The following is a 12,908-nucleotide window of genomic DNA, read 5'->3' on the forward strand; positions in this document are numbered from 1 at the left end:
TGTTTCTTATCTAAAATTTAAATATATATAATTTTGAATTTTTATAAATCAGATGGGTTTAAAATTATTGATGTAGAGGATTTTGTTTAAGAGTCACTTCTCGTACCATCGACCATGTAAATGAAAAATATTGTGAGAATCATAGTTAAAATATGTAACAGAGATGGAGATAGACAATTTTTCTGTACTTTTCGATAACATCAAAGAACATCCTTTATCGATCCTGTGGCCATCGAGACGGTGACGACTAAAATGCCCTAAATTTTAAGCCCACATTCATGCATTATTCATATTCATAAGGTGCCCAAAAAAAAAAAAAAAAAAAAAAAAAAAAAAAAAAAAAAAAAAAAGCTTAAATTCAGCGTTTGGGAGCGTTTCAGGCTTCAGGTTTCCTAAGAAGGTAACCGGGCAAAGGACTGGCACGTGGCGAACGGAAAGGGGCCTCGTTCACCTTGTTCCCGTTACTATCGTAGTAAATTACACCCGGGAAATCCAACGGCTGGCATTTGTCGCCCATCAGGATCCCCCTCTGCCAAACGCCAACACGGCCCCACTCTTTTTCTTCTTCATCGTCCTCCTCCTCCGGTCGTACACCTCGCCGGCTGGTCTTTTTCTTGCGAAACAAAGTCATCGCCGATAGGCTAACCGTCTTCAGCATGTTCTTCGGCCGAGCCAACGTCGCCCCCGGACTCGGCTTCCACTTGAGCTTCTTGGTGACATGGGCGGCTTTTTTTGCGCAGAGAACGACCAGAACTTTAACGGACCGGAGGAGGCCGGTGGGTAGGCTATTGGGCACGGTGCAGGAGTTGGTAAACGGAGGACGTTCCGGCGTGGAGGAAGCCATAGTTAAATTTAGAGGGAAATGAAGTGTGAATTGAAGCTAGTGGAGGCTAATTTATTTATAAAGAGATGAACTGAACAAATTTTTTGACCCGCAGGTCCTCGGATTTCACCGTCCGTGGTCAACTCTCCCTGTTTTGTAACCGTTACATTCAAAAAGCTGATTGGCTCATATATTTGGACAATTTTTTTTATTATTCACCATATATTAATGTGTATATATATAAATAAAAATTTTATCTCACCTCTGACGTCTAACTCGGCTAAACTTGACTTGTGACGATCTTATCGAATAATTTTAAGAATTGCAATTGGAATAAAATAAATATATTACGATAACTATTTTTGCATTAATATTATAATTTTTTTTATTAGATTGTAGTTATCTACTATAATTAAAGATTAAAAAAATTAAATACCAAAATGTAAACATTATGTTTTTTTAACAATGTGGACTAAAAATATATATTTGTAATTTATTGTTTAAATATCAATATTCCAAAAAATGGAATATAATTAAATATTATGTCAACCTACTATATATATATCTATAAAATTAAAAAAAAATGATAACAAATCCAGAGTTGCCACGTATACAACACAAAGAAAGAAGCGTAACAGAGGGACCAGAAAAACGATCGTTTGGGGGAAATAAGAAATTTTGCAAATCGAAGAGTTTTGGAAGTGTTCTATATAGATTTTTTTAAAAAATGATTAACATTCATTCGAAATCCATCACATACTTGATCAAATAAGAAAAGTCTTCCCAGAAATTTGTTTGTTGAAAAATTTTGAGTTGAAATTGACAAAATAAATGCAGGAATTCCGTAAAATTTGACCTAGCTTGAATCGATCTTAGAAAACTTCCTAACTTCCATTGCCGATTTCCGATTCTGTTTACACAGAAATTCCGGCGATAAAAATCAGATCAAATGCATAAATTGAATCGAATTCATTGAAAGTTCTTCATCGTACTCACCGACGCGATGAAATCGGTATACTCCGAGTGGAAGAAGAAGGAAGGACGGCGCCGCGAACTAGTTTGAAAATGCCGATGCTCCGATGAAGGTCGATTGAACGCTGTGAAATTGCAGGGAATGAAGAGGAAGACGACGATTGGAGATCTTGACAAAACCCCTCCTGCGACGAACGAGTGACCGGAGAAGAAGAGCCCATTGGATTTTAGGAGAAATTGGGAAACCCGAAAATTGAACCAGCACGTGCTTCTCACGTGTGGCCACGAGTTCTTCCCCCAACTATCCATTTTACAAAGAAGCCCGGCCCAATACGAGAGATAATTGAAAATATTATTAAAAAAAAAAGAAAAAAAAAACAGAATTAATTAATTAATATTAATTATTTACTTCTAATGATGCAATTCTCAGTCCTTGTTTCACGCGACGTGCCGTGTCCTCACAGCCATTTCTTGATTCAATTTTGTTAATAATACAATAATTTAATTAGCTCTTCTTTTTATAATTAATTAGAATTTGACGCATAGGAAATAAAATAACTAACAAAAAAATTAGAGCAATAATTTGATGAATATACATATAATTATTAATTTTCTTTTTGTATTTGATGAAGAAAAAAAAAATGGAATGGTGAACAAAGATGATTACAACATGAATACACATAATGATATAAGCCATAATAATATATAAAGATTGAAAATTTCAAAACCAAAAGAAAGAACCTCTCTCAATCTCAATCTCAATGGTGCAATGGGTTTGGACCAGAAGGGACGAGTCGTTTTTCGACGCCATACCGGGGATCGATCTCCGCCGCAGCCGGGGGAGAGCCGCTGCCAAGAGGGTGGGCATGGGTGTGGTGGTGGTGGTGGTTGTGAGGGTGGTGAAAGGTGGTGAAGTCAAATTTAGGAGACAAGAGCTTTCTGGAATGGGAAAAAGATGGGGGTTTTGGAATGTTGTGAAGAGAAGGTCCATGAGAGAAGATGGGTGAGAAGGAGAGGAGGAGGAGGAGAAGAAGAGAGAAGAATTTGGAGAGGTTTAATGGCATGATTATTAATGGTGGGGAGAGGGAGGGGAGAATGGGAGGGAGAGGGAGAGGGAGAGGGAGAGGGATGCATGGAAGAGAGAAAGAGAAGGGAGAGGATTAAGAAATGGGGTTTAATTCTGGGAGTTTGAAAATAAAAGGGTTGACTTTTGGACTGTATTTGTAGAGGGAGAGAGAAGAAGAAGAAGAAGAAGAAGAAGAAGAAGAAGAAGGGAGACAAACTGTCTCAGAATTCTTGTTTCAATGACAACTTCCTTTGCGTTCAAGGAACTAACCCTCATTTAAAGCAGATTGTCAAACTTTCAATATTATATATATATATATATACATAAGAGAGAGATGTTAGAAGTTGTTTAAATTTCAACTTCAAACTATATAAAAATATATATATATATATATATATATATATATATATATATATATATGATTTGTATATATTTAATTGATTTACAATTTAATTTATGTACCTTCAATTTTATAATAATTTAGTTTTTAATATTTATTAATCTTGTTTATAAACTATATAAAGTTATTACAAAACAAAAGCTTACACCTAATCTTTAATATATATAACTAAACTGTTATTTTTTAAAGGAAAAAATGTTAGCTAAAATGGATAATTGACCATAATAGATGAAATAAATAACAGAGAATTGATATATACAATGATTTTAAAAAATATATAAAAATGAATAATATTTATATAATCTTAGGCCAGCAAAACATGATCAATTATTTTTAGTATTAATTAACAAATAAAAATATGAAATTCTGCAACTAGAAGTACTGATTTGTCTCTTCTTTATAATATAATACACATGTACAGTGGTTCCAACCCCATTTGACCAGACCTTTCAATGGTCAATGGCTTGCCGAACCCATTTAAAATGAGTGTGGGAACGAAACATTTTTTTAGATGAGTGTGGAAATCTCTCCCTAGCAGATGAGTTATAAAATCGTGAGACTCGACGGACGATACATCATGAGTCAAAACAAACAATATCTGCTATCGGTAGGCATAGTCATTATAAATGGTAGTAGTCATTATAAATGGTAGTCGAGCTATGTGCGCTAAGTCTAAGAGGGGAATGGATTGTGAGATCTCATATCAATTCGAGAGGGGAATAAGTGTTAAGTGTTCGTAAGGACGTTGGGCATCGAAGGAGTGAATTGTAAGATCCCACCTCGGTTTAAGAGAAGAACGAAACGTTCTTTATAAGGGTGTGAAAACTTAAATTGAGGCTAACAACGATGCATAATGAACCAATACAGACTAGCGGTAAATTTGAGTCATTACACAATCAACAAAGATCCAATATGATTGAGTGTGCAAACCCAAGTTCCCAAGCAAAATATTTCTTTTTGTTAAAAAAACAAAGCACAGCCCCTTTTCTTCCGGAAGTGGGAAAATGACCTTTGAATGGCTTTCTTTCAAAATCACTTTGTCGGCTAAGCTCTCAATATCATGCCTTTATATCTTATCACTAGAAAATATTGACCATTCGATCATTCACCACGATGTAAATGGGGAAGACAATTCTTATGCAGAAATGTCGGCATCGGTTGGGAAAAACTACAGACACCTAGGACGACTTTGCTTAAACTACAGACACCTTCCACCTAATAACACTCGGAGTTCACATTTGGCATATCAGAGTCAGAAGGGATAGCCTTGATCCTGATGGCTTGAGGCTTTCCTACTCATATTCCTTCTGTTCTTTCCAGCTAGTCCACTACATGGCTGAGAAGTTGAGCAACCTCCCTCTGTCCTGAAGGTTGATAATAAGAATAAAGCAGGGAGAGATGGCAACATATGAAGAAGATATACAAGATCCAGAGCAAGGTAATTTGTTGAAATGACTAAAACAATGTCTTCTTAAGACTAAACTATGTAAAAAGAAACCGTTCTTAAAGGATTACCTTCTAAATTGTTCCATGCTGCTGCAATCTACAGATAAACAACATGGTGAAACTCTAATGACCCACTAAGAAATGTTGCAAGAAATTGTGATCTGGCAATAAGTGTTAATTGTTATTGTAATCAATGTAAATATAAACATACAAATGAAGCACATGCGTTATGCAATGTTTAAAAAGATACTAATTTATTATGTTCAGTTGTTTCTACAGGGAGAGTAAGAAGAAAATGTTTGGCAATCGCTGTCTTTATTCCTAAGCTTCACCCCATCAACTAAAAAAGTAAAAGCTACTGTAAAATATACCGTATTGCTCCAATAGCAAGTTTGCACACGGGTTCATCCCTTTATAATTTGGTAACAGATGGATTGACATTCCTTTCTTCTTTCATTCATATATTTTCGTTTATCTTTTCTTCCAACACTTCAATTCATCGGAGTGCCCAAGATGAAATATCAGCAGAAAATCAAGCAATTTAGGCTAGGGATCTCTACAATCGGCTCCAATATAATAAGGAACACGGCTGCTGAAGATTAATTGCAGAGCTCCTACCTCAATTTATTAAGCCCTTGCAGATGGAATAAAGGAATGACCTTGGTCAGATTTGGGTTTTAAATTTCTCTGTCTCTTCAACCTTCCTCCCAATCCACATCATCTTCTTCTTCATCATCCTCTACCGAAGCTGATGCTTCAACGTTCAAGTCAACCTTGTAGTTTTCATTTGCATTACCTGTAATAAGGAATGAAAGTTAAGGGATTTGGTGATTGAGGCAAGAATCATCTAGTAATAGATAGTTGAATAAAGTCGAACCAAAAGAAGTTATTCCCTGTCACAACTTATCTTAACACACAAAATATGCCATAACCAATTAAAGAAGAAGTTCTACTAAACTGTTGATTTCAACATCTTTATAAACTTGGTCTAGGAAACATAAATCAAATCTAATGTAAGACTGAAAAATCAATAATTGAGAACCTAAAGCATTTAGTCACTAAATGCCCTCCGAAAAACACCAAAGTAAGGTCGACACACAACTTTGAAGCCACTATTCATTTGAAAAGCCAGTCTGGTATGACAGGGCGTAAGACAATAAGATTTTGATTGCAATTTGTAACCAATCAAGCTCTTTTTTAATAGAAATAATCAATTAAGTTTTGAAACTAGAAAGTCAGTCCACAGTTCCAAACATAAATAATGAGTAAAACATTTAACATGAAACATAAAATTCATACACAAAATCCCTGATAAACTTGGAACGATATAGGGAAGATTAGCAAGGCCCCTACAAAAGGATGATAGAATTCATACGCAAAAGAAAATGATGATTACCAAAAAGCTATTTCTCAAACTAAAACATTTCTTTCCCTAAATCCATGCCGAATATGGAGACTGATAAAGCATATGACATGTTTATGTCATTTACTAATTTATGGTACTGTCAAGGTACTAATACAGTTATACTGCACGGCAGAGTAATAAACAGATATGAACATCATAAAAAATTAAAATGTCAAACATGGAAAAAAAAAGAAAATAATGTCTCACCCCCTGTTGGAGCCTCCTCCCACTCAATATCATCATCATCCTCTTCTTCACGTTTTGCCTTCATTCCCACCTGGCGACTGGAATTTGTGTTATTTTCTGTAACCTCAGTGCTGGAAATATTCTGTTCACTCTTAGCAGCTTCTTCAAGCTCTTGTTGCTTCTTCAGTATAGCAGCATAATAAGCTTTAACATACTCATCCTACAATAAGTCAACCAGTACATCAGATCATGTATTCTCTTTTTATTTGACTTTGGGATAAAAAAAGCACTTAAGAGTTAACAGTAAGAAATGAAAATAGCTAATCTAATTGAACAGGCCTGTATATTCGTTTTATCATCATCATTGACCGATGACTTTTTATCATCAAAAAACTGAGCAGAAGCTGAACCAGCATCCATCTTTGACTCCTCTTTGACCTCCCCACGTTGTTCCTTCGTGAGGTTCATTCCTTTCTTGATCATCCAAGGAGGTAAGACTTTCAGACTCGTCTCAGATTCAGATTTAACATCTGCTCCCTTGCCATCAGCCCCAGAAAAGGCAACTTCAACCTAAAAGGTTCATTCAAGAACTCATCGACTGTTAGAATGGTGCCTTTCAAGATCCAACAATATAACAAGCATAAGGCAAAAAATGGGATACCTTGGTCTCACCAACAAAAGGCATTGGTGCTCCCCCATATCCTAAACCTTGTGATGATTTTGAAGGATCATTGCCATTCAGATCACCATTTGCACGTGCAGCTGCACTTGCATGAGCTTCCCATGCTAAAAGAGTTCCAAATTCTGGAACTGCCAAATCTTTGACTCTGCTGACTTGTTCCATTAAAGGTTTAAGCTGTACCTGCAATAATTCAATTTATTCATCAACATTTAGCATAATTCATATCCAGTACATAATTCTTTTCAAGATCAATATGGTAAAAAAAATGAAACTGAACATGATTCAGAATACATCTCTTTTTGGTTATTGTACTAACTAAATGTAAAATCCAATACAGTAAAATGCACGACCCATTGGAAAATAAAATTCTATTTCAAGTGATCAAACCTCCATCTTCTGAAGCATGTCCTTTAATTTTTCATGTCGACGCTTCCTGGCATTATCATCACCATCACCCCCTCCCTGAGCAGCAGCCAGTTTGTCACTCTCTGCAACCAGCTCTCCATTGCAATTTTCACAGTGGAAATATTCATCTTCAAGAGAGATTAATCGCAGGGCATCCAAAGCAGTGTACCTAATCAATGTCATAAATTTATTTAAGCTTGCACCGTAAGAAGTCAATAACAAGTGTACTGTGATTCCAGTTTTAAATATTAGAAAGAACATTCTTTTATGAGAGAAAGGACATATCATAAAAACCTTCTCGAACAGTTGGGGCATATATACTCCTGAACTGTGTTCTTGTCCTCTAATTCATCTTTCAGTTTTTTCCTCATGCGGTGCACTCTGTATCTAACCACATCATAAATCTGTAGCCAAGTTTAGCTTTAATAAGGTAGCTGATCAGAATTAAGTCTGTTTCCATTGAGTTTAGATACAATTATTATTTAGTAAAGCGACCATAACAATTACGTATAGAAAAGAAACCTGTGCATAGTCTAGCGAGCAATAAGAGTGCGTGTGCATCTTAATCTTTTCATCCCCCTCCTTCGTTGAGCGTTGACCATCAGCTGTGGCAGCAACTGCAGCACTAAATATTTTTGCTCCCTTAGCTGTCTGGAAAAACATAGAACAAAAAAATGAAGAGCATGCCAATAAATAATGGTATCATGTTAGAAAAGGGTAACTCATTGAGACAGCGGCTCCACATTAAAAAGTATGAATTATCAAGCAATATATTTGACAGAATTCAAATAGAATCTTCATTATGAAAAATACTAGACAAGATTACATACCCCGTATGTTAATCAGCCTCAAATGAAGAAATGCAAGAAGATAAGAGATAAGATGAGAGAGGAAAAAGAGCACAGTTGATGATTGTGGTCATCATTCAACTTAATGCCAATTGTATCCTTCTTTTTCAATCTTCCTCAAGTGAAGATCTAAAATGGCGTAATACATACAAGAGAAAAAAGGTGGATTGTCGCATGCCTAATCCAAGAAAGAAGGTATAGCAATGTAGGCACTAGTAACTGCAGTAGAGTTGTCAATCACTGGATGAGCATGAACTATATTTATCAGTACTCCAAGTGCAAGGGCCACTGATGAAATCTAAGGTCTAGATTGAACAAAAGCTCATAGAGCCTTTCATTCATTCACTTTAGAGATTTTCTCAAAGAAAACATTTTTTTTTTCTCTAAAAATCCCTTTACTATCTGTCTTTAGCAGGTCCATTCGGTCTGCCCTCTAGCCAACAAATTAGAAAAAAGGCTCTCCTATTGGCAAGTAAATGAGAGATAGAGAAATTACGAACAAGTTTAATAAAAATACACCAAGAGGCAACAAAAACAGTAACTTCCCAAGACCCTCCAACAGCCTTTCTGCTCCTTGAAACACTTCTCTGTTTCTTTTGACAAATTTCTCGAAATAACACACAAACTCCATTCAACATAAATACCACCTTATATGCCATAAACAGTCAAGCTAAAATGCTGAAAATTAAATACTAAGATATTCCAAGCTACTAGCCTAATAGAAACAAGAACAAGATGCACAGGTAGAGTCAGCACTGACCTCCCTTCTATGATCTCGAGTAATCAGTTTTTCCTCTTCTAAAAACCTTAGGGTTCGACGTAACTGCTTCGAATGTAGTTTTAAGTTCTTTGCCAAATCTTCTTCCCGAACCCATTGTCGTCTAGGACAGGATACAACAACAAATGTGATAATCAAAGCATAAATGTGGCAGTAGAACAGCTCATCAGATTCACAGAAGAAGATACATACACGCATGGCCTCATCATCATAAAATTTTAAACCTTAGGCAGGACCATATCCCAAATCCTTTATGATAATAAATTACATGGCAATGACATTTTAAATTAGCTATTTGTTCAGACCATCCAAAAGAATCTAACAATTTGAAAGAAACAGAAGTACAACTAAACTATTGAGTAAACTACATCAAATTTGCCCTTCTTCAACTTAGCTTTACTAAAGAAACAAGCGTACAATATAAGTTTTTAGGAACATATATAACAAACATGATATGCATTGATTTAGTTGTTCCACTACAGCACTAGCATAATGGGGTGAAAATATATTGCCCAGCTTAGTCAGGAAAATAACTAACAAGAATCGGCTTAATACTACAATACTCTAAAATGAAGAAAGAGGTTTCCAGAGGTCCAATCATATTATTTAAGCACACGTTCCACTAATAAAACTAGCTCCCCCTCTCCTTTCAGTTGCTTTTTAGTAAGCACAAATTGAGTGGCGGTGTTCTTCCATGACTGAAGATTTCCAAGTAAATAAAAATGCAAAAGAGCAGTACCTCGTGAGAGCATCGAGAACAACAACCGCGATTCCCCTATTATCACTCCGACCGGTCTTGGGCTGATTATCCCCTTTAGTCGTAATATCATCATAGAAAGCTCTCGCAGCTAGCTTCACCAACCTGCCCAATTGATCGAGAGTAAACCAAAACAGAAAACAGCGTCATTGTCGAGCATTCAGAGACGGCTAAAGAAGACATCCAAACTGCCATTGCATCGTTTTGAGAGGGCTCACGAGTAAATAGAGAAAAGTACCTGTTGAAAGGTTCGATGCTCATGGCGAAGATAAATGAAATTGGAGTTCAATTTCTCAATCAAATAATTACTCCTGTTTGAACCCCCTGGATTTGGAAAGATTCAAATCATCAGAACGGATTTGAATCATATATCGATCCAAAAAATTGCATCCAAATTAGGTCTGATTTGGCAACAAATTGAACTAAAATTAGCCTCGATCCAAATTTTCCAGAAAGAAAGGTAAGTTGGCGTGGCAGTGGTGGATAGGGAGAAAGGGAAAAAGGCGACGGCGACGGCGACGACTGACTGACAATGGCAGCGGTGGAGAGGGAGAAGAACGAAACAAGAAAACGCGCGTTATGGTGGGGTTATACGTCAGTCTAGGGCTTATTTTTCTTCACCAAAAAAAAATATATATATATATAATAAAAATCTGGATTCCTTTTTTAATAAACAAATATAATTATAAGGCTATAATTGTATTTTCGTAAATTAAAAATATATATATATATATATATACACACAGTGCCTACTTGCTGAAAGATTCATTCCATACCTCGTGAATTAAAAGAATAATTAGGAAATTATTAGAGACAGATACAAATCAAATTTATTTATTTCATTAAATTGTAAATAAAAATGGCAGAGAATGCTATTTTCTCATGGTATTACAAATTAATAGATATTGATGCGATCTATATCATATTCAAAATAAAAAAGATTTGTATATTTTAAGAATAAAAATATATAGTTATTTTTAAAATAAAGAGGTAATTATTTTACGAATAAATCTATAAAATAAAATTTATTATTATTTACGAATAGTTCACTATATATATATATATATATTATGTTACATTCAAATTTTATGCATATTATGATTTATTTATTTTTTATCTATGATTTTTTTTTTTTCGAATTTAAGATTCTTCTGGAAAATGCTAATAAATGGATAGAAGAAAGGATTTGTGAGAATATACAATATTAATATATAAAAGTGAAATATATTCACAATTTTTTTGCAACCACAAGAAACAAGAAACAAGAAGAAGGAGAATAAAATGTTAAACACGGCCACCGTACATGATGGGGTAACTGGAACGGGACTTGTTATTCCTCGTTGCACAACAGCCGATGCAATACACAATGGTAATGAACGCAAGCACGCAGCCATTAAAAATGGCGAACGATCTCCAATCCTTCCTGATGTTCGACAACACTCCGCTTTTGCACGCATTGCACGCGTAGCACAGACCATACTTATCGTTGCTCCACTTTTTACAATCCGTATCCGCCACCGCCGGCCCTGATTTCGGCATCGTCCACAACGTCGCGTTCTTTAACTCAAATCCACACTCCGATGGCGGCTTACAGCATCCAGACTTCACCAAAACAAAAACAATCGATTTTCATTAAAATTAAAATTATCTGTTACATGAATACGACTCTCTACAATAATATGATATTGTCCACTTTGAACATAAGCTCTCATGACTTTGATTTTAGCTTCCCAAGATGCCTCATACCAATAGAGATAGTATTACGACTCTTTACAATAGCATGATATAATCCACTTTAAGCATAAGCTCTCGTGACTTTTGCTTTGAGCGCCCTTCCCAAAAGGCCTCATAGGACTTTTATCATCCAACACCTCCGAACAAAATACGCCTCATCTTAATCGAGACTTGACTCATTTTTCTTTTGGAGTCTTAGTCATTTTTTACTATGCCTTCGAGGAGGCTCGACTCCTTTTCTTTTGAGTCTTTTGTTAGGAATCACGACTGTCTATGATATTGTCCACTTTGAGCATAAGTGCTTATGGCTTTGCTTTGGCTTCCACACAAGGCATCACACTAATGAAGATAGTATTATTTGATTATTAACCCAGGATCATTCTCTAAATTAGCAGATGTGGGACTTTCATCATCCACCACCTCTTCTCAAACAAAGTACGTCTCCCTTTAATCGAGGCTCGACTCCTTTTTCTTTTGAGTCATTTGTTCGACATTTGAGGATTTACCAATCTATTGGCACGACTAAGTTTAGGGCATGACTTTAATACCATGTTATGAATCACGACTCTCTATAATGATATGATATTGTCACTTTGAGTATAAGCTGTCATGACTTTGCTTTGGGCTTCTCGAAAGGCCTCACACCAATGGAGATAATATTCTTTGATTATAAACTCACGATCATTTCTTAAATTAGCTGATGTGTGACTTTCATCATCCAACATCAAGAACTCGGAAGAGAAACCGTAGGCGTACCTGAATAGGAGACAAATTCTTCTTGTAAAATTCACCGGGAACTTGAGGAATGTTATTTTGGAGACTATCGCAAATCCTAGCATCAACCAAACAGCTCCTAATCTCATTCCAATGTTCTTCATTCACGACATATTTCTGCAGCCAATGCGAGTAATCTCCAAGGCGATACTCACTATATCCTTTCCCGGACACCGTCCTTCCGACGCCTTTGTTCGTGACCAAAATCGCGAAAATCGTGAAGGCCAGGGTTCCGAGGATTAGGAGAAACAGAATCGTGAGGTACAGGTAGAGCATGAAATTGAGACGGCAGATGGATCCGACCAGACCTAACAGCGACAATACGAGGAGGAGGAGTCCGAGAATGAGGAGAGGGTTTTCGATTACCTTCTGGCAGTCGGTGGAGACGCCGCGGATTCGTAAGTACAGAGAGGCGATGGTTGCGGCTAGGCCAATTATCAGAGTGCAGCCGTTCAGAATTCCGATCACCACGTTGCTCAGGCGAGGCATTTCGTTACTGTGAGAGAGAGAGAGAGAAAATGAGAGAGAATACTGTGGAAGAAGAAGCCGTCGCGATGGATATTTGTAGACTGTGTTCGTGTGTTGTGTAATTGAACCAACCCAGGCCAGAACAGTTATTTAATTTCTTTTTT

The 12,908-nt window shown here is 36.3% G+C and overlaps 2 protein-coding genes, 1 long non-coding RNA gene, 1 other non-coding gene and 1 pseudogene across 4 annotated transcripts; 1 reads left to right on the forward strand and 4 right to left on the reverse strand.

Moving 5' to 3' along the window:
* Positions 1–376: 376 nt before the first annotated feature.
* Positions 377–844, reverse strand: LOC147793018 (uncharacterized). Its single transcript, XM_087123342.1, has one exon. The coding sequence runs from the start codon at positions 842–844 to the stop codon at positions 377–379; it is 468 nt and encodes a 155-aa protein (XP_086979468.1).
* Positions 845–1,514: 670 nt separating this feature from the next.
* Positions 1,515–2,552, reverse strand: LOC111793589 (uncharacterized). Its single transcript, XR_002814952.2, has 2 exons — positions 1,820–2,552; positions 1,515–1,733 (listed from the first exon to the last, which is right to left on the reverse strand). It is a non-coding gene; the product is annotated as an uncharacterized LOC111793589 (long non-coding RNA).
* A 2,382-nt stretch (positions 2,553–4,934) lies between these two features.
* On the reverse strand, positions 4,935–10,373 carry LOC111793588 (uncharacterized). Its single transcript, XM_023675541.2, has 10 exons — positions 10,007–10,373; positions 9,751–9,873; positions 8,994–9,114; positions 7,908–8,036; positions 7,680–7,789; positions 7,368–7,554; positions 6,960–7,160; positions 6,638–6,868; positions 6,320–6,518; positions 4,935–5,503 (listed from the first exon to the last, which is right to left on the reverse strand). The coding sequence occupies exons 1-10, from the start codon at positions 10,027–10,029 to the stop codon at positions 5,403–5,405; spliced, it is 1,425 nt and encodes a 474-aa protein (XP_023531309.1). The 5' UTR covers positions 10,030–10,373; the 3' UTR covers positions 4,935–5,402.
* On the forward strand, positions 5,999–6,101 carry LOC111794157 (U6 spliceosomal RNA). The gene has a single exon (XR_002815048.1). It is a non-coding gene; the product is annotated as a U6 spliceosomal RNA (small nuclear RNA).
* A 679-nt stretch (positions 10,374–11,052) lies between the features above and the next one.
* Positions 11,053–12,765, reverse strand: LOC111793367 (tetraspanin-8 pseudogene; annotated as a pseudogene).
* Between the last annotated feature and the right edge of the window lie 143 nt (positions 12,766–12,908).

Source organism: Cucurbita pepo, chromosome 4, assembly GCF_057944985.1.
Source record: "Cucurbita pepo subsp. pepo isolate OVF chromosome 4, ASM5794498v1, whole genome shotgun sequence".
NCBI lineage: Eukaryota > Viridiplantae > Streptophyta > Magnoliopsida > Cucurbitales > Cucurbitaceae > Cucurbita > Cucurbita pepo.

Bases quoted from the DNA above. Each gene is read 5' to 3' on its own strand.
- LOC147793018 (XM_087123342.1), bottom strand. From the start codon at position 844: ATGGCTTCCTCCACGCCGGAACGTCCTCCGTTTACCAACTCCTGCACC.
- LOC111793588 (XM_023675541.2), bottom strand. From the start codon at position 10,029: ATGAGCATCGAACCTTTCAACAG. The intron at 9,115-9,750 runs GTACTGCTCTTT...ATCCTGTCCTAG, and splicing joins GTTCTCGATGCTCTCACGAG to ACGACAATGGGTTCGGGAAG. The intron at 6,869-6,959 runs GTATCCCATTTT...TGAACCTTTTAG, and splicing joins CTTTTGTTGGTGAGACCAAG to GTTGAAGTTGCCTTTTCTGG.